Source organism: Peromyscus eremicus, chromosome 5 (genome assembly GCF_949786415.1).
Source record: "Peromyscus eremicus chromosome 5, PerEre_H2_v1, whole genome shotgun sequence".
NCBI classification, from domain to species: Eukaryota; Metazoa; Chordata; class Mammalia; order Rodentia; family Cricetidae; genus Peromyscus; species Peromyscus eremicus.
In genome coordinates, this window is record NC_081420.1 from 14,816,171 (window position 1) to 14,834,476 (window position 18,306).

General features: G+C 43.2%; 1 protein-coding gene across 2 annotated transcripts in view; it reads left to right on the forward strand.

Moving 5' to 3' along the window:
• The window catches only part of Fam120a (family with sequence similarity 120 member A), a 98,200-nt gene that overhangs the window by 59,654 nt on the left and 20,240 nt on the right, over positions 1 to 18,306 (forward strand). For both annotated transcript variants that reach the window (XM_059262984.1, XM_059262986.1), the window contains exons 9-11: positions 1,892 to 2,119; positions 4,454 to 4,628; positions 14,899 to 15,148. In XM_059262984.1, coding sequence (XP_059118967.1) covers positions 1,892 to 2,119; positions 4,454 to 4,628; positions 14,899 to 15,148 — 653 coding nt within the window. The remainder of the gene's footprint in view (positions 1 to 1,891; positions 2,120 to 4,453; positions 4,629 to 14,898; positions 15,149 to 18,306) is intronic.

Here is an 18,306-nt window from a genome sequence, read left to right on the forward strand (position 1 = left end):
GCCTCAGTCTGTTTGGCTTGGGAAGCATGGCACCCAGAACACTCTTTCCTCTCCAGGACATGGTACCTGAGCCTTCCTGTGCCTCCTTTTAAGGGGACTTTGTGAAGACTGATTTAGAAAGCACCTGGAATATGTTAGTTTAAAGTAGAGAAGTAGTTGGGTGTGGTGGTGCTTGTCTTTAATCCCAGCACTAGAGGGGCAGAGGTAGGGGGATCTGTGAGTTCCAGGCCAGCCAGGGTTATACAGTGAGGCATTGTCTCAACAAAAGGAGTGCTGGGCGGTGGTGGCGCACGCCTTTGATCCCAGCACTCAGGAAGCAGAGCCAGGTGGATCTCTGTGAGTTCAAGGCCAGCCTGGTCTACAGAGCAAGATCCAGGACAGACACCAAAACTACACAGAGAAATCCTGTCTCGGAAAAAAACAAAACAAAAAAAAATTAGGAGTAAACTAAATTCTGTTTTCCCCATACCTACTTTTGTTTTTTACTAGTAGTGACCTCTGGGAATACTTTTTTGATTTGCAAGATCATCTCTGCCACCTGTGGTTCCCGAGGAAGAGCAAGACTCCTGCTTTAAGAGGGTTGGGCAAGATCATCTGGGTACCAGAAATTCATTTAAAACTCTGAGTCTGCTAATGATGATGACTCAATTAGAAATAAGGAACAAAAATACTTCATGAGGAGCTGTTGTTCATGAAAGAGTCTGGCAAAATACTTTGCACTGTTTTGTATCTATTCTTTTGGAAGAGGGAAAGCGTAGAAAGCCCTTATGAATATTTCACAGGTTCTTCTAAGACCACATTTGGCACTTGTGTGTTAAAAGATAGAATTAGCACTCAATTACATAGCCTTGTAATGAAGATATTTATTACAAAATAGAAAAACATACATGTTTTTAGGGTGCCATCAAATCAAACAATAAGCAGTTCTTATTTCCAGCATTCTGATCAAGAAAAAAAGTTTATTGTGCAAATAATAATTACTCTTGGGCAGTTTTTCAGACAGTTCAGAGTATGCCAACGCACCTGCCTCTGTCTCTTCTCTCCCTGGCATCCTGCCTGGCACTGGTGCCACCCTAAGTTAACCCATCATGGTTTCAGCTTTCCTGCCCTGTGCCTGCTGTGTGTAAGCAGTTGTTAACAAAATGGGCATTTTCCACTTACCCACTTTTCAGAGTTGGCATTTATAGGTCTGAGTCATTGTTTTTGATGGGTTTAGAGAGAGGATTTGTGGTGTCCTGCATTGTTGCTGTTACTATTCTGTTTTACTTTTGCCTCTGTATAATTACATGGGGGGCTTTATCATGACTATAGAGAAAGTTTTAGATGGAAATTTTGTTCTTGAGTACCAAGCAGTGGCTTTGAATTATAGGACTGAAGTCAGACCTGGTATGAATTCAGCTTTTTGAGTTACTGATTATAGAACAGTAGTCAAATACATAGCCTTTCTGAGTGCTGGTTTCCTAATGAGTAAAACGTTAGCAAAATCTTAAGGACAGCAGAAACACAGAGAGCCAGAACACATAGTGATGGTCAGAGAGTGAGGCAGCTTCAGAGAGCTGGAAGCTCCGTGCAGGAAGCCCAGGGTTGGGAGAGCTATAGCAGCTTCCCGAGATGAGTTTTCCAGTCCCCTACACTACAGAAGGCAGTGTGTGCTGTCCTCCTTGGCATGGTGTGTGTTGGTGGTGTTTTTGTGCAGAAGGCAGTCTGAAGAGAGAGAGGTGAGTGTGTTCCCTGGCCACCCTGCATTTTGGTTGGCGCTGGATCTGACCACTCCAGGCAGGAGTCATCTCTGTGCTCTCTGTGGTTTTTAGGTGCACAAGTGCCTTATACATTTGAGATAATGAGAATGGGACATGAACTCTTTTCCCCACTTCTGCCCTTTGCTCTGTAGGCAGAAGGTTCATCCACTGCCTCTTCAGGAAGCCAGCTAGCTGAAGGCAAAGGGAGCCATATGGGCACTGTTCAGCCAATCCCATGCCTCCTGTCGATGCCCACCAGGAACCACATGGACATTACCACACCTCCTTTGCCCCCCGTCGCACCTGAGGTGCTGAGAGTGGCCGAACACAGGCACAAGAAGGGACTGATGTACCCCTACATCTTCCACGTCCTGACGAAGGTATTATCCAGGGGCTTGGAGTAGCTTCAATTATTTGGCAGGCATTGTGTAACTTTTTTAACTTTTGTAAACTTTTTTTTGTCTTTCTAAAGTATTTCTTGTTTCTAAACATTAAACAAAAGAAAATTTGTACCTGTAAATGCAATTTAAAAGCAAGTAATGAAATCTTACTTTCCTCTTCAATTTAATACGTTTTTTGAAACAAGACTTTTTTACACCATATTTGTGTTGTAATGTCAGGTTAGTCATAATGTCGTAAGTGATATCGGACTTCTTTATTATTTGTCCTTAGGCAATTACTTCTCTTCTTCTGACTGGCTAATAGTACTTAATGCATTTTGACTTTGTTCCTCTACTTCATTGACTGCAGTTTTAATGATAGGGCCCAAATGCAATACAGGAATTTGTTAAAATGTACTATTTAGAAATCGTTTTATGGAGTGGCATAATTTACCTTATTAGTGTCTTACCAAATGTATAGCTCAATATATGCATATAGTTTACATTGTTTTTTAATCTTATGTCTCAGTGTATCTCTGTGTAACTAAATTTTCTCAGTGATTTATGGTCTTCATGTTGGCACAGGTCACTTTAGTGACAAATTTGTCATAAAGAATTGGTTTATTAATATCTTATTATCAACATGTTTTCTTTATTTCATGGCCCCTATTCTCCACCTCCCCTCACCCCCACCCCCATCCCCCACTCCCATTTTCTGCAATCCATTTGTGGCTTGTAATATGGAGTCAGTAAATGCAAAAGACTCCTTCCTGTTTGATAGTTCTCATGAGGTGAACTGTTGGCCAACTCATCCAAACACAGAGAATATTTAGCTAATGCTATAACTCAACTCTTAATTCATTGATTTTTTAGTCGTCACTGCCTCCAAGTCTCGTCTTACTGTTTAATATGCGTGCATGAATAGCAGTGGTCAGGTTGTGCTTGTAAGACAAACATTTTAGAGAATCACCAAAAATTATGCAAAACGCAAGTTTTGTTTTGGTATAGTTAAGAGCTCAAAATTTTAAAAGACAATTTTCAAAAGAACATGTATAGAGATGGCACTCTTTCCTTGTGAGACTGTTTGAGATGTAAGGGACACTGGAGCTACCTTCTGCATCCGTGCTGCCAACCTTGATGCCTGGGCAGTTGGGTAGATCCATGAGAAGAGTGCAGATAGTACTAATAGTTTTCTTCTGTTCTTACAAATTTCAGGGGAAGATTGACAGAATGTCCAGGGTTGGGAACAGTAAACTTAACTCTCTTTTCTTAATTTAAAAATACTACTTAAGATTTTTCAGTATAGGGGACAGTTTAGACTACAGTGCATACTATTTCTTGTGAGCTGAATAGCCATGATATGCAATTGTCAAGGCTGGGACTTTTGCAGTAACGTGAAAGCTTCATAGTAATGTTGAGAACGTTTAACTACTGGATTAGTGAAGAGGATAAGGAGAAAAGCAATTTTGAAATTTGTGTGAAAGAGCAAATATACAAGGTTGTTATTAAGAGAACTTGCAAATGTTTAACAGGCGTTGAAGGTCATGTGTGTGTTTTGTTACAAATATACATAAATAAAATTCCTTGAATATTTTGATGTATTGTGATGCCATGCAGTAGAAGTTTGGCAACAGCCTAAGCTGCTGAACACTACAGTCGTTTGTCTCTTGGTGGCATATTCTTGAGTTAGATGAAGGTCTTGCCATGTTGGGACCTGAGTTGGGGGTGGAATGCTTTCATTTTCTGTCCTATCAGCTCTCTGTGGCTCGAACATGCTGAGACCTATGGTAAGCACCTGCTATTGCTCTGGGGGAAGGCGGAGGGCATGTTTAAAGAAGAGCTCTCTTAGGGAGATCATTTTTAATGTGGAGTCACTTTTTATGGAAAAGCTTGGTAAAATATGACTTTCAGAATACTTCATTCTTTTGATTTTGTACAGGTCATTGAAAATTACAAATTTTATTACATCTGACCATCTTGATCCATGAATAAAAGTTGTAGATTCTTCATGCTTTCTTCTGTATTTGTTGTCTGGTGTTACCTGTGTAGAATGTTTAAAAGACTTTGGCTCATCTATGTGGTTTTCTTTTGTTCTTGGTTTTTGGGTTAAAGATAAAGTAATATAGGATTAATATTGAGTCTCTGGACATACATTTGGATCACAGACTGCCAGGGAACTCTCCTAAACATCTCACTGTAGGCAAGTTTTAAAGCCACTGACTTGGAATAGAATAGCTATATCATTAATGGAGATGATGCAGTATATTGCTGTGAGTTTCTTGTAAATTCAACATGAAAAATGTGCAATATTATTCTGCTTTCTTCCATGCAAAGGGTGAAATCAAAATTGCTGTTTCTATTGAAGATGAAGCCAACAAAGACCTGCCTCCGGCCGCCCTGCTCTATAGGCCAGTTCGTCAGTATGTTTACGGAGTCCTGTTTAGTTTGGCAGAAAGCAGAAAGAAAACTGAGAGACTTGCTTTTAGAAAGAACAGACTTCCACCAGAATGTATGTACTGTAACAATCCATTGTTTGTTTCCCTCGGTACCTCGTAATCTCTTGTGCATTTTCTAAAGCCTTAGAAGAACCGTGGCTGAGTTGCCTGAGACCCTCCTTGTGTAGGAGGTGGGCTGTTCTCGGGGCGGTAGTCCAGGGTAGAACCCTCAGAACAGGAGGAGAAGCCACACTTGGTACTGTTTTAGTAATGATGTTTATCTGGTAAAAGAATAAAACAGCAGGTTTCCATGGTAAACTTGATATGGCTCTGAGAACATCTTGGATGGCCATCACTCTCTGTAATTACCCAGTTTTATACCCAAGATGCATATGTATCTGCTCTATGCTCATGAGGCACAGATCTGTGCTCTCCAGCCCCTCGGAGTTCTGGAGAACAAACAGATCTCATAGTGGACTCACCTCAGGACTACCATGATTTACCTGGGTACAACCACTTCAGCTCATCAACTTAAAGGGTGGACACTGGAAAGGACTGTTAGGGATGCTGGTCAAAGTTGAGGTCCAAAGCATTGTCCTTCCTGAGGCTGGGTCATATTTTGGGGAAAGCCGCCTTTTCTTCCTGACTCTTTTCTTCCTGACACTTTTATCTGCTAATTTAAGAACGCAAAAACCACTTCATGTGCCGGGCGGTGGTGGCGCCTGCCTAAAATCCCAGCACTTGGGAGGCAAAGGCAGGCGGATCTCTGAGTTCAAGGCCAGCCTGTCTACAGGGCGAGTTCCAGAATGGCCAGGGCTACACAGAGAAACCCTGTCTCAAAAAACAAAAATCACTATGTGCTAGGAAGTACAGAATTTTATCTTTAAAACATAGAGTCTAAAATCAGAATGTTATGAATTCATAAATTCCTGGAATAGTCTCTCGAGCAGGGAGGGACCTTTGGTTGTGGCTCTGGCTGTGGTGAGCAAATGTTAGCCTCACTAGCCTCACCAGGTGGTGACACATGGTCGTCGCTCCCTGACTAACTGTAATTCTGAGCACGGAGACTTTAAGCTCAATCTACAGAATCTGGCCTGAACTCACAGACTGCCCTCCTGCCTCAGCATCCTGAAGTCTGGGATGACAGGTTATGAACCAAAACACCCGGTTTAAATTCAGTAGATTCTTAAATTTTCTTTTTGTTGTTCTTGTGCCAAAGTTAGAACCTGTAAGGCTTTAAAACAAGTGCCTTGTTTTCCCTTTCTGTAGTTGGCAGATGTGATACCAGCCCTTCTGTTCTCTACCTTTCTGTGCCAAAAGGCTGAGGATTCCTGGGGCCAAAGGACTGGACTGGCTTCTCAGTAGATGTGCTTTTGTTTATTTGCTTATGTTTTCAAAAACAGGGCTTACTGTTTAAAGAGTTCCCAGTAACCATATGCCATCCCACAGAACTGGTGTGCCTGACTTCTTCCGCTCAGTGTCATGGTGTGCTGCCATGCCAGAGACACCAGAGAGCAATCTTGACCTCTTATGTCCTGCTGCAAGTCTGTAGGCAGCAAGGACAAGTCTTTTGCAAAGCTGATGTGCAAAGTACATGAGGAATGGGGGTGTTAGGGCCACAGAAGCCTTTTCCTTAGATGCCTGCCTGCCTCTAACCTTGTTCCAAGCAGCCTTGGAAATCCCATGGAATAAGCCATCAAGGAAAGAAAAGATTGGAGTAAGGAAGTATGAAGTGACTCATGCATGTATCTCAGGTGTGCAGGCTGCTGGCCTGTTTGGGAGAGAAAGGAACATGGAAGAATGTACAGATTGGAGGTGGCAAACTGTTCCTCGTGTCTTCTTCTCTGTAGACACAGCTGAGATGACAGACAGGCCCTCACTTTAGGATATGACTGTGGCTGCCTCTTTCCTTCCTTCTTCCTACTTCTTCCTTTATGAAGTTAGAAAATTAAATACTTTGGCTCCCCCCTCCCCCATGAGAAAGGATCTCTAGAGAGAAAAATGTATGTGCTAGAGAGTAGAAACAAGTGTAAATATGGAGCCAGTGTCTGGACGCAGACTGAAGAGGTAGGAGGTGTCTGTTCATTCTTTGGAGCCACTGTTCCTGGAAAGGGCAGGAGGAGTGTGGATGACAGAGTGTTTGGGCTTGGTTTGGGAAAAGGAACCAAGTAACACTGTGCCAAAGAGTGGGACCAGCCAGGTGGGCTTTGGAGCGAAGGGCTTTTCCTCACACAACAGTGAGCTAGCCTCTTGTCAGCTGTGGCTTTGTGCTTAGGTGGAAGTGTTTGAAATCAGTTCTGTCAACATGTCTTACTTCTGAGTGTGTGACTCCTAGAGGAGTGTCTAACAGGCAATCACAGAATGAATGAATGGCTGGGTGGTAGTGGTACATGCCTTTGATTCCAGCAGAGGCAGAGGCAGGCAGGTGGCTCTCTGAGTTTGAGACCAGCCTGTTCTATGAAGAGAGTTCCAGGACAGCCAGGGTTACACAGAGAAACCTCATCTTTTTTAAAAAAAAAAAAAAAAAAAAAAGAGCGAGTGATTGATACCAATGCATGGTTATGATTCATTGAGGTGGACACACGAATTCTTTTAGTATTTTAGGAAATTAAAATCCCCATGTGAGCATGTAACTACTGAGGTTCTTTGAAAGCTCAGTGCCAGGAAATCCCCTCCTCGTGTTTGTGCTCCTTGTTTTCAATCTTTGTATAGGAGTAAGAGGGTCATTCAAGGTTTGGGGGCAGTGCTGCTGCTGTGTAGAAAGATATGTGGGATAGCTGTGTGTAGACTCCAAAACAGATGAGGCCTTTGTATGGTAAAGAAAGGGTCCCTGCAGATGCTGTGTAGTTAATGAGACCCCTAGAATTTCAGATGTTTGGAGAAATGTATTATTGCTGTGCTAACATAAATAGAAACTTTCTGAGTGGAAATGATAATGTAACTTTGATCGTTAGTGTTTAATATTGAAGGACTTTAGTATTGTAAATATGAGGGAAGATTTTTATGAGCCACCAGTTTGGAATCTAGACTTCTGTGGAGAACTGATAAAATGGAATAGATTTCTTGCTTTCTGTATCAGTTAATTCACAGGGGAAGAGAGAGGAAGAGAGTGGATAGACAAGTCTTTTTTTTTTTTAAGATTTATTTATTTTTATGTGCATTGGTGTTTTACCTACATGTATGTCTGTGTGAGGATGCCAGCTCCCCTGGAATTGGAGTTACAGACAGTTGTAAGCCTTCATGTGGGTGCTAGGAATTGAACCAGGGTCCTGGAAGAGCAGCCAGTGCTCTTAACTGCTGGGCCATCACTCCCCCCTCCCCCCCCAAAAAAAATAAAAACTCTTACTGCATTTTTTTTTTTTTGACAAGTCTTTAAAAAATATTTTTTATAGGCCCAGTGTGGTGATGCCTATCTGTAGTCCCAGCACTCAGGGGCAGAAGTGGGAAGATTACCTCAAGTATGCAGCCAACCTGGCCTATCTAAGTTTCAGGCCAACTCGGAGTATATAGTGAAGCCCTGTCTCTAAAGACCAAACTAACAGAAAACACTACCACCAGAAGCATCAATTTTTATGGTAGTAATTCCTTCCCACCAAAGAACAGTCTCATTGGATTCCCAGCCCTCAGCAGAGACACTGCTGTCTTTATCATCCCTTAAATGTTGTGAGCCTGAATCTTCTTCTCTGGTTCAAAGTATATGAGAACTTAGTGTGTGTGTGGCTGGCACAGTCTCCTAATGCCTACAGTGTGTGCTTGAAAGTGTCTCTTTTACAGCCTGTCTGTTGAGTTTTACCCAACTGAGTACTGACTACCCTGAGCATCAGATGGGGCTTCATTATCTGCAATAGTTAATTGCTGGCTGTATGTTCTAGTGTCAGGTAACTGCTGCCACTTCCCAAGGCTCTGAACAAGCCAGGAAAGTAAGCATTGTGCTGCCATGAAGCACCTAGCAAGGCTACTCAGGAGCACTTATTTGCCATGATGAAGCCATGACTGGATTTCAGTCTTGTTGGCACGTCACTCTAACCTGTGGCCACTCATGAATGACCTGTAGTGTACATGATATTATTGATAAATGGAAGGAGAGCCATAAGCCACAAAAGTGTCCTGTGAGGGCAGACCCTTGTAGGATGGTTCTTTCCATGTACGACCGTGTGGGTAGACTCTAGATGGTGCAAAGTACCTCAGAATACATAGGGATAAGCGCCTGTCAGTGGTCACCAGGGCAATACAAATTTGTCAAGATGGCCTTATTAGCAGAGAGAACTATCCAAAGTGTATAAAGAAATCTTATGTCTTATTTAAAAATACTATACCCGTATACCCATTTGTAAATATAGTCCTGTGATTAAGGCATGTGGACATGTTCATAATTTATTCTTAGTCTTTGAGTGTTTTGCTTAAGGTTCATTTACCTAAGATTAATTTAAACTGGGATATCAGTCACTTTAAACACTTCAGCCTTGGCTTGGAGTGTGGCCGAACGGAAGAACACTTGCCTAGCACCTGTGAGGGAGGCCCTGAGTTTAATCTCAGCACTGCAAAAGATGAAGATGAAAAGAGAAAAAAAATCAGACCAGCCTTTTCAGAGCCATTGCACTGTACTGGTAGTTCACTTCCTATTTCTCTCCATTTATGCCTCGACTCTGTAATTTTGCTTTTAAGAAATTCATCAGAAAGCAAGCCAGTGAGATGGTCACAGGTAAGGAAGCTTGCTGCTAAGCTTGATGACCTAAGTTTGATTCCTGGAGTCCACATAGTGGAAGGAGAGAATTGACTCCTGAAAGTTTGTTCTCTGACTGTTACATGTTTGCAGACAGACAGACAGACACACACACACACACTTTTTAAAATTTTAAAACAAAGGAAATTCTCCAGGGAGGTCTGGGGATGTAACCCAGTAGTAGTGTACTCATCTTGTGTAGCGATGACGTAGTTCATTCTTATAAACTTAAGGACCTTTGCTGATTGCAAGTTTTTCGGTGAAATTCTGATCCCTGTTGGTGGATCCAGGGTGGGCACCCACACTGAGGATAGCCTTAGTGCCCTTGCTGTCATGGAGGCAGGAGCCCTGTTTCTGTTGCCTAAGTAGTAGCAGGAGCTGAAGCCACATCTCCTGTCTTAAGTTTTCCCTTTGAAAAGGTAAAGCTCTGGAGCTTCCTGGTTCACCCCTGCTGGTCAGGAAGCTTTGTGACTCTGCTGCCCTCCTGAGCCTGTTTACCTGTGGCCTCTCAGTTATCCCCAGTCACTGGTGTTCTCCAAGGACTGACTGATGGGAAGGGTTAAATGATTTGAGGCATGAGAGTAAAATGCAGGTTTCAGCAACAGAAAGGGGGATGAGGAGCCTTTACTACAACTGCAAAGTGCATTGCTCAGAATATAAAGCTGGATGAATGCACTCACCATGATACACTTGAGCTGTGTGTGGTAGCACATATCTGTAATCCTAGCTCAGAAGGCTGAGTCATGACATGAGCTTCCATAGTCAATTCCTGGCTAGCCTGGACTACACAATGAGACCTTGTCTCAAATAAAACAGAGCAAATACCATCCATTTTATTAAATTAGCCATTGTTTTCTTGCTTGATGTTTCCTGTATATATGAAGCCTTCCCTAATATCTCAGAATGATGCAAAGGAACTAGGCTTATTAAAGAATGAAATGTGGAGGCAGGGACAGTGTAGCTTAGCAATAGCCCAGGCCCAGGTTTGAGTCCCAGAACTGCCAAGCAGAAAGGAAAAAAAAGTAGATGAGCTTCTGGAAGAGGGTGTGGGGGCATTATGCACATACCTAAATGCTGGGGTGGGGGGCGGGGAAATATGAGAATATTTTGATGCATTTCAGAATTAGAGTTGCTTTTATGTCCCTCTAGCTTTATTTGTGTTGTTTTTACTGAGAAAGAGTCTTGCTGTGTAGCCTAAGCTGGCCTTGAACTTAATCATTTTCCTGCCTCAGCCCCAGATATGAGATTATAGGCCTGTGTGCCCCCTCACCCAGACATTCCCATGGTTTCTATGAAGCCTGTTTACAGATCACTCTGAATTTCTCTTTTCTGTACAGCTTTCCAGTACTAGCACAGACAGTTTTCTTACAGACTTCAAATTAACCAACACAAGTAGTTACTCAGGATCATCACCACCACCAGTCTGTAGGATGATTCTTTTGAATTGATTATTATTTCCTAAGTCCTTGGCTTTTTGAGTTTCTAAAATGCCAGGAGCCACATGCCTGAGGAGAAAGAGGACTGAGCAGCACTCATCTCCCTGTCTTTGCTAGTGTGCCTGCCTGTGAACTGTGGCCTACTGAGCACTATCTCTCCAGAAATGAAAGTTTTAAGAAAAGACTCTTCGTTCATTTCCCCTTTGAGGATGTGGAAGTGCTCAGAGTATGGAACTAGAGTGGTGTGCTCCTGTCTGCCTTCCACTCATTGGTGTTGGGAGTGGGCAACATCCATGAGGAGGAAAGAACAGATTTCATAGTATGCAGTTTTTCTTTCTATCCCGAGGTGAAGCTGTTTACATAGTTTCTCCTGAACAATCTCAGGGGCAGCAGCACCTCTCCTCAGTGCACATGTGCATGCACGCAGGTCACAAGTTTGGAAGCTGCTCCTCTTGCTGCATCTTCCTTCCCTTGTAGGGGTGGTGTGGCATGCTGCAGCTGCAGCTGCCCCTGACATGGTACTTCTGTGGCACCGGGCTGTAGAGGCAGCCACTACCAGCCAGTAGACACTGCTCTACAAAGTGGACTGTGCCTATTGCTCTTGGGCTGGGGATAGATGCCCGGAATGTTTAGGGGTCGTATATTAGGCATGATACAAGGGCATGATTGACATCTGATGGCAAACACTGGGTTTTTATGGACAGCTTGAGTGGGGCAGTGTTGTATGGCCCCGAATTGCATTGGAGGGTGTGCTTTCTATAAAGTAAGTGTATTAGAAATTGAGCTTCCACTTCCATGAACACTTGATCTCCTAGAACTGGTTTTACTAAGGTAAAGTATGGTTTAGGGTAGGGTCAGAAAGGTACGCTCTATCACCTTCTAGAAGTGGGCTCCTTCTAGAAGCAGTGGCTTTGCTGTGGTAGGAAAGGTGACATTCATGTTTGTTGAGCTGACAGATCGTAGTTCTTGGGTAATCTTTCTCTGTCCTGAAAGTGCAGCATGAGCGTGACTTCTGCAGTGGTCCTACCACTGATGCACACCCTATCCCCAGGCCAGACAGTGCCCCCATGGCAACCCAGTGCCCCGCCCCCTCTTTAGTCTGTTATTTAAAATGAACTTACAGGGCTAAGGGTAGTGGTGGGTGAATATGCTGAAAATACATTGTATGGAGTTTTCAAAAGGAATTAATAAAATGTTATGTTAAAATTTAATTTATTGTAATCAATATAAGTATAATCATAAATTTAACATATTATAAGCTGTGATACACAGTTTTCCCTTCATGGTGAGAGTGCTAGGTGCTTTTTATGTTACTAATTAGTGTTTTGTTGCATAGCAGGGTTTCGTCCCTTTTCCTTAGCCCCTGGAACCAGGCCAGGGCTGAGAAGCTAAGGCACATGCACTGCACTTGTTGCCGAGGAAACTGTCTCTTTGTCCCACCCCTGCCTGGCATATGAAGTACCCACTAGCTGTGTTTAGTGATTGGCCAGCGATTGCACGGCTATTGAGTAGTGATGTACTCAAAAGGTCTCCAAATACTGAACTATTTAAAAACAGCTGAACATCTGGGAAAACAAAACAGATCCTGAGCACTGCTGCCTTTTGTGTGTTTATTACACCTATTAGGTGTGAACTGTGCTTATCGTGAGCATTGCAGGTGGATGACCAAGTGCTTAGTGCTGTGTGAGAGGGCATAAGCCTCCTCACCCAGCCCTTCTGCATCTGTGATCTTGCCTGGTACCCTCTGTACCCATGGGATCCCCAAGGTGTAGGGTCCATAATGTATCATCAGATGAGGCAGATTCCGGACACTGCTGGCCCTCAGAGCCCCAGGCAGAAAGTTGTCGGGTCCTGATGCTGGAGGAACTGCTCTGTGGGCACTAGGCAGGCAGTGCCTAGAGTGCGCACAAAACACCATCGCTTGTTACTAAGACATGCACATACTGAGATCTGGTCCCCCAAATAAATAAAACAACGTGTGCTAAAAAAAAATCATTAAAGATAGACTAAAAACAGCTGAGGAAAGGGAAAGAAATACAACAAAGAGATGAATTAGAATGCCTCTTTTAAGAAAACCCCAAAGGACTCTAAACACAGGAAATCTGTCTTTTATGATCCACTAAAATGCACGCTGTGAGCAGAGTGTGTTTGGATTTTGTGTGGGGTTTGTGTGTGTGTGTGTGTGTGTGTGTGTGTGTGTGTGTGTGTGTGTGTGTGTGTAGGGGGTAGGGAGAGGAGGAGGGGGAGAGAGTGCGCATGAACGAACAAATGAACACTGTCACAGATGTGGGAATCTGGTCAAGCTCAGTTTGAAGGGCCCTGGCCTGCCTTTTCCTCTCAGTACTAGGTGTCCTTTGTGGTGGACACAGGAAGGAATAGGCAGGGAGAGGAGTGGGCTTCCAAAATGGCTGCGTGGGTGGTGGGGTGGTGGTGGTGGTGGTGGTGGGGATGGTGGTGGGGTGATGGTGATTATATATGTTCTGATGCTGGCACAGCTGGAGAAGCTTTGGGGATCTGAGCTGTTCTGGAGCTCAGTGGGAACCAGGTGGGATGTGGTGATGTCTTAGATTGTGCGTCCACGGACAGGCCCTGCTTGCTGATGGCAGTTTTACTGCTTTTCTTGACACCTAAAATATTCAATAAAAACAAAAAGTATATATTGATATATATAGAGAGAAAGTGTCTGTTCTGAGTTGATAAAGTGTCAAGTAAGCATTTTAAGTTGTCTCAGCTATCTAACACTATTCAATATTAGATATCCTTAAACGTGTTAATACTTATATTTCCATCTAAGAAATGTAAATGAAGGGAATTTGCCTCATGACAGCAATACTTCTTGTAAAAGGGACATTTCAATGACTGTCTGCACTTGTATCCCTGCTGGACTTGCTGGCCTGCATGCCACAGGGGCCCTGCCTGGAGCTCTCCCGGAAGGTGTGCCTGCCTGTGATGTTCCCATATGTGACCCTGTTAGCTTACGTGTTGAGATTGAAATGTGTTCAAGCATATTTTCCTGTTACTGATACATTGTACCTCCCGGTACCTAATTCCTAGCCGTTTTTATTGTATTTGAAGAGATCATCATATCACCCGACTATATTTAGACTCAGAGTGGAACTGGAGGTCGGCCAGTTACTTGGGTGATTCTCCCACAATTTTGGAGTCTTCTGAATCTCCACAGCCCTAGGTATTTCATTAGAGAACTGAATCTAGGGGTAAGGTTATTTGGTAGGCTATCCTTAGCCCCGTCCTGGTTGTCAAGCCCGGGGGAGCCTTGCACACAGGCCCTGCTCTGTTTCTGGAGTTCGCTGCTTGTTGCTTGTGAAATACACACTCAGATCTCATCGTCTGATTGTTATCTCTGTAGAACTGAGGAATCTCAACTTGCACATTGCAGGCTGGATTGTCTTTGGATTGCCCCTCTTGTAGCTATCCCTTGGTGTTGTCTTTGAAGACTGTGGAACTATGTCATGTTTCTGTGTTTGTAAGAATTGACTCCAGCAGTGATGAAACCCTGGATGTGAGGTCATTGTCTGTAACGTGCATTTAGAACAATTTGCTTCTTTCACAATGAAGTTTTGGAGAACTTTGCACAGTCTTAAGTCCTGCTGAAGATAATTGCTGTGTTCTGCCACCATCTGGGATTCAGAAGTTGGAATGTTCCTTCTCCATGGTCGTACTGGCCACCGTGTAGTGCTTACTGCCTGTTCAGATAGAAATCCTTAAGTAAAGTGGTTGCAAAATGTAAATGACTTCTCAGATCTGACTTGTGGAAGTATTTATAGAGAAAAAGAGAGTGCCTAATTTGGGTAGATATATTGGATTACCAGAGAATCCCATATTTTTGTGTATTCCATCCATTGTTAGCACTAAAATTCCTAATAGATTTAAAGTAGCAACAAATCTAACATCTGTGGTCTATATATTCAGCAAATGGGAAATCAAGTCTTGATCTGTCTGAGAAAAAAATTTATGTGTGGCCTGACTGAAGATCTAAATGAGCTGTTAATCACAGTACAGAGGGTCAGAGAAACCCTGTGCTTAGAAGCTTGCTAAAGAAAGAAGGCCTCATTCTCTGTGAGGAAGGCCAGTCCTGAGGCCTGGTGCTAGAGCAGGTTGTTTTGGTGCAGGCTGGAGGGCTAGTGAGCAAGCTGCAATGAGCCTCTTTGTGTTTTTCCTCTGCAGTCTCGCCAGTGATCATTAAGGAATGGGCAGCTTACAAGGGGAAGTCTCCTCAGACCCCAGAACTAGTGGAAGCGCTGGCCTTCCGGGAGTGGACCTGCCCTAACCTGAAGAGGCTTTGGCTGGGCAAGGCGGTGGAGGACAAGAACCGCCGGATGAGGGCCTTCCTGGCCTGCATGAGGTCCGATACCCCAGCCATGCTCAACCCCGCCAATGTGCCCACTCACCTCATGGTGCTCTGCTGCGTCTTACGGTGCGTGACTGTCCATGGGACTAAGGGCTGCTACAGAGCAGGGGCACAGTCCTGATGTTCAAAGTCTTCTGGAAAAATGACAAGCTTCCTATATAGGAATTGTGCTGTCTTAGATCTGTGTTTGTATGTATAGTCTAGGGATGTAGGTCACATAAATGCAACAAATATTTATACTGTAGAGTGCATTTAATAGAATGGGTATATTTGGAAAACACATAGCTTGTAAATACTATGTCATTGTGTGAATGTATGTGTGCTTGTGTTGTGCACAACCTCTACACTGTGCACGCATAGACACACACACACACACACACACACACACACACACACACACACAAAATGTGCACTTTGTGATCATGAGCAAAAGTGGATTTGGTTATTGTTCTAGTCATTTCTCTGTTGCTATGGTAAACACCAAGACTTAAAGCAGCAATTTGAGGGAGGAAGGTTTTCTGGCTTATAGTTTATAGTCATCAAGGGAAACTACAGCAGACTGGAGGCAGGAACTGAAGCAGAGATCATTGGAGGAGCTTGGCCTACGGGCTTGCTCAGCTGCATTTCTTAAACAGCCTAGACTCACTTCTTCAGGGATGGTACCACCCACAGTGTCCTGGGACCTACATTAATTAGCAAACAAGAACTCCATCCCTCACCCCCAAACACATCCTCACAGGACAATCTGATGGGTGCTGTTCCTCAGTTGAGAGTCTCTCTCTTAGGTATGTCTAGGTTTGTGTCAAGTACAGTCAGTTTATAGTCTTTGTTCCAAGTATGACATGATGTGTAACACGTGACTTGCTACTGTCAACACTTGTCCTAGGTAGCACACTGGACCCCATGTGATATATAATCTGTGGTCACTTCTGGGCAGCACACAGCCACATTTGTTGGTTATGGATGAGGAGTGACATTCACATTTTGTCTACCTAATGGACAACTTCATGCTTCCTGGACTGATGATAGTTTTATGTCTTGACTGTTAATTCTCTTGGCCCCATAAGGAAGAGTGGGCCATGGGCATGGTGAGGTGGAGGAACACAAGTATCTCTCTGGCCTCTGCCTCCCCATGTAAATCATCATTTATCCCTGACACCTCCATGTACTTCGACAGAGAACCACAGAGATGGTGTGGCATTCTCCCATTCTCCAGAGACAGCTTTTGCCAGTGTTCTCAGTCTCCACCCCTGGGAAAGGTGACATTGGGCATTACCATATTGTGAATGTCATAGTAGGACAGCAGGTAGGATAGATAGGGAGCATTGTTGGTACAGTCTCTAGAATCCAGGAACCAGAGATGAGGAAACAGGGAATGTGAGCAGAAGTTGATGTTGTGTGGTATGGGGAGAAGACTGGAAGGTTTGTTGTCGTGCTACACACAAACTAAATCCAAGAAGAGCTTCTTTGAAAGTGAAGAGACAAGACCTCAGACAAATAGATACAGGCTGGGCTTAAGTTAAGTGTTCATAAGTCAGTATGAAATATAAAGGAGGAGGCTGCGTGTGTTGATGTCCACTTGTAATCCCAGCACTAGGAGGGGCTAGAGGAGGCGGGTGAACAGTTCAAGACCACCCTGGTCTATAAGATCTTAGTTCAAAAAACAAAACAGCCAACCAACCACATATACATGAGTATTTTTCGAGGAGGAAGGGGCCAAGGTCCCATAGCAAGGCTTCAGCTAGCTGGTTGTGTTTGGAGATGCTTCAGACTGTGCCAGGTGTGTTCTCAGGATGATGTCAAACCACCTTTTCCCCAATTTCCATGTAGAGGGTAGATAAGTCTTTGAAGGTGCGGGCGGGAACAGTCTAGACTGCCCCTTAGCCTCTGTGGTAGAACAGAGAAGGGGACGATGTAAACAGCTCTTTCAAGTCCATTGCTACAAACTCACCAAATACATTTTTGTTTGTTGTTTGTTTGCCTATAACTTGCTATGTAGTCCTGGCTGGCTGGAACTCATGAACATAGATCCTCCTGCCTCTGCCTTTTGTACTCTGCCCAATTAATTGCATAGAAAAGACACCAAAAATTTCTTAGATAAATTAGTATTTGAAAACATTCTAAACGTGCAGATAAGAAACACTGAATAAATGAGATCCCCCCAGAGTGAGTTGCTGTTTCTGTTATCTGTGGGCTCTGATCCTTGCTTTCTTTCTAAACATGTTTTCTCATCTGTCTCTATCTGAGACAAATAACCAAATAGAAGGGCAAGGGCAGGAAATGCACACTTTGACCAACAGGGACATGGGTTCCTCCAGCTATGCTAAGTTCTGAGTCTCCTTCCAGAAAAACAGAAAACAATTGGGAACTATGACTGCCAACTTTCTCTGATCCAAAATTGTAAAAGGAACCTAGAGACAGGGTGGAGTCTGAGAAGTTAGTGCTCACGGGTCAGAGTTTGCATCGAAGAGATGAAAGGAGTTGAGCAGGGGAGTGAGGCTGTAGGACATTGGAAATGTGCCAATGCCATTGGAGCCTGCAGGCTCAGAAAGGGACAGACACAGTACGGGGAAGTTTGTATACTTATATATATATAGTGCTACAAATAATTAGAGCTATTAATAAAGGAGTAGAAGTATATAAGTGATAACATGAGGAAAAGAGAGGAACGTAAACCGTGGTTATTTAAGGAAAAGAATATTGTATATTATAGATTTATAGATATGTAGATATTGATCATAATATCTACAGCAATATTTTTATCAGTCAATAGTTGGGGCTTTTGTCATATTTACTTATTTTTTTTCCATTAAGCTTATTGAACCTCAATGGGATCATTTTGTATGACTTCTGGCACTTAGTTGTAAAATATGTAATATTTATCTAATTATTTATTTGAGACAGGATCTCACTATAACTGTCTGGCTTGGAACTCCTCATGTAGACCAGGCTAGCCTCAACTCACATAGATCCACCTGCCTCTGCCTCAGTGCTGGGATTAAAGGAGTGCACCACCATTTCCAGCCAAAGGATATAAGTTTTGTCAGTGCAAATATTGATAGTTGAATTCACTTTTATTTAAGTGCAGTAGAAATAGTATTCTTCACAAGGAAATTTAATTGCCCATCTACTTATGCTACATAATTGTACCATGAAGTGTATGTCTCTCTGTCTCTCAGTTTCCTCATCTTTGATTCAGGAGACTTATTTCAGCTTCAGAATTG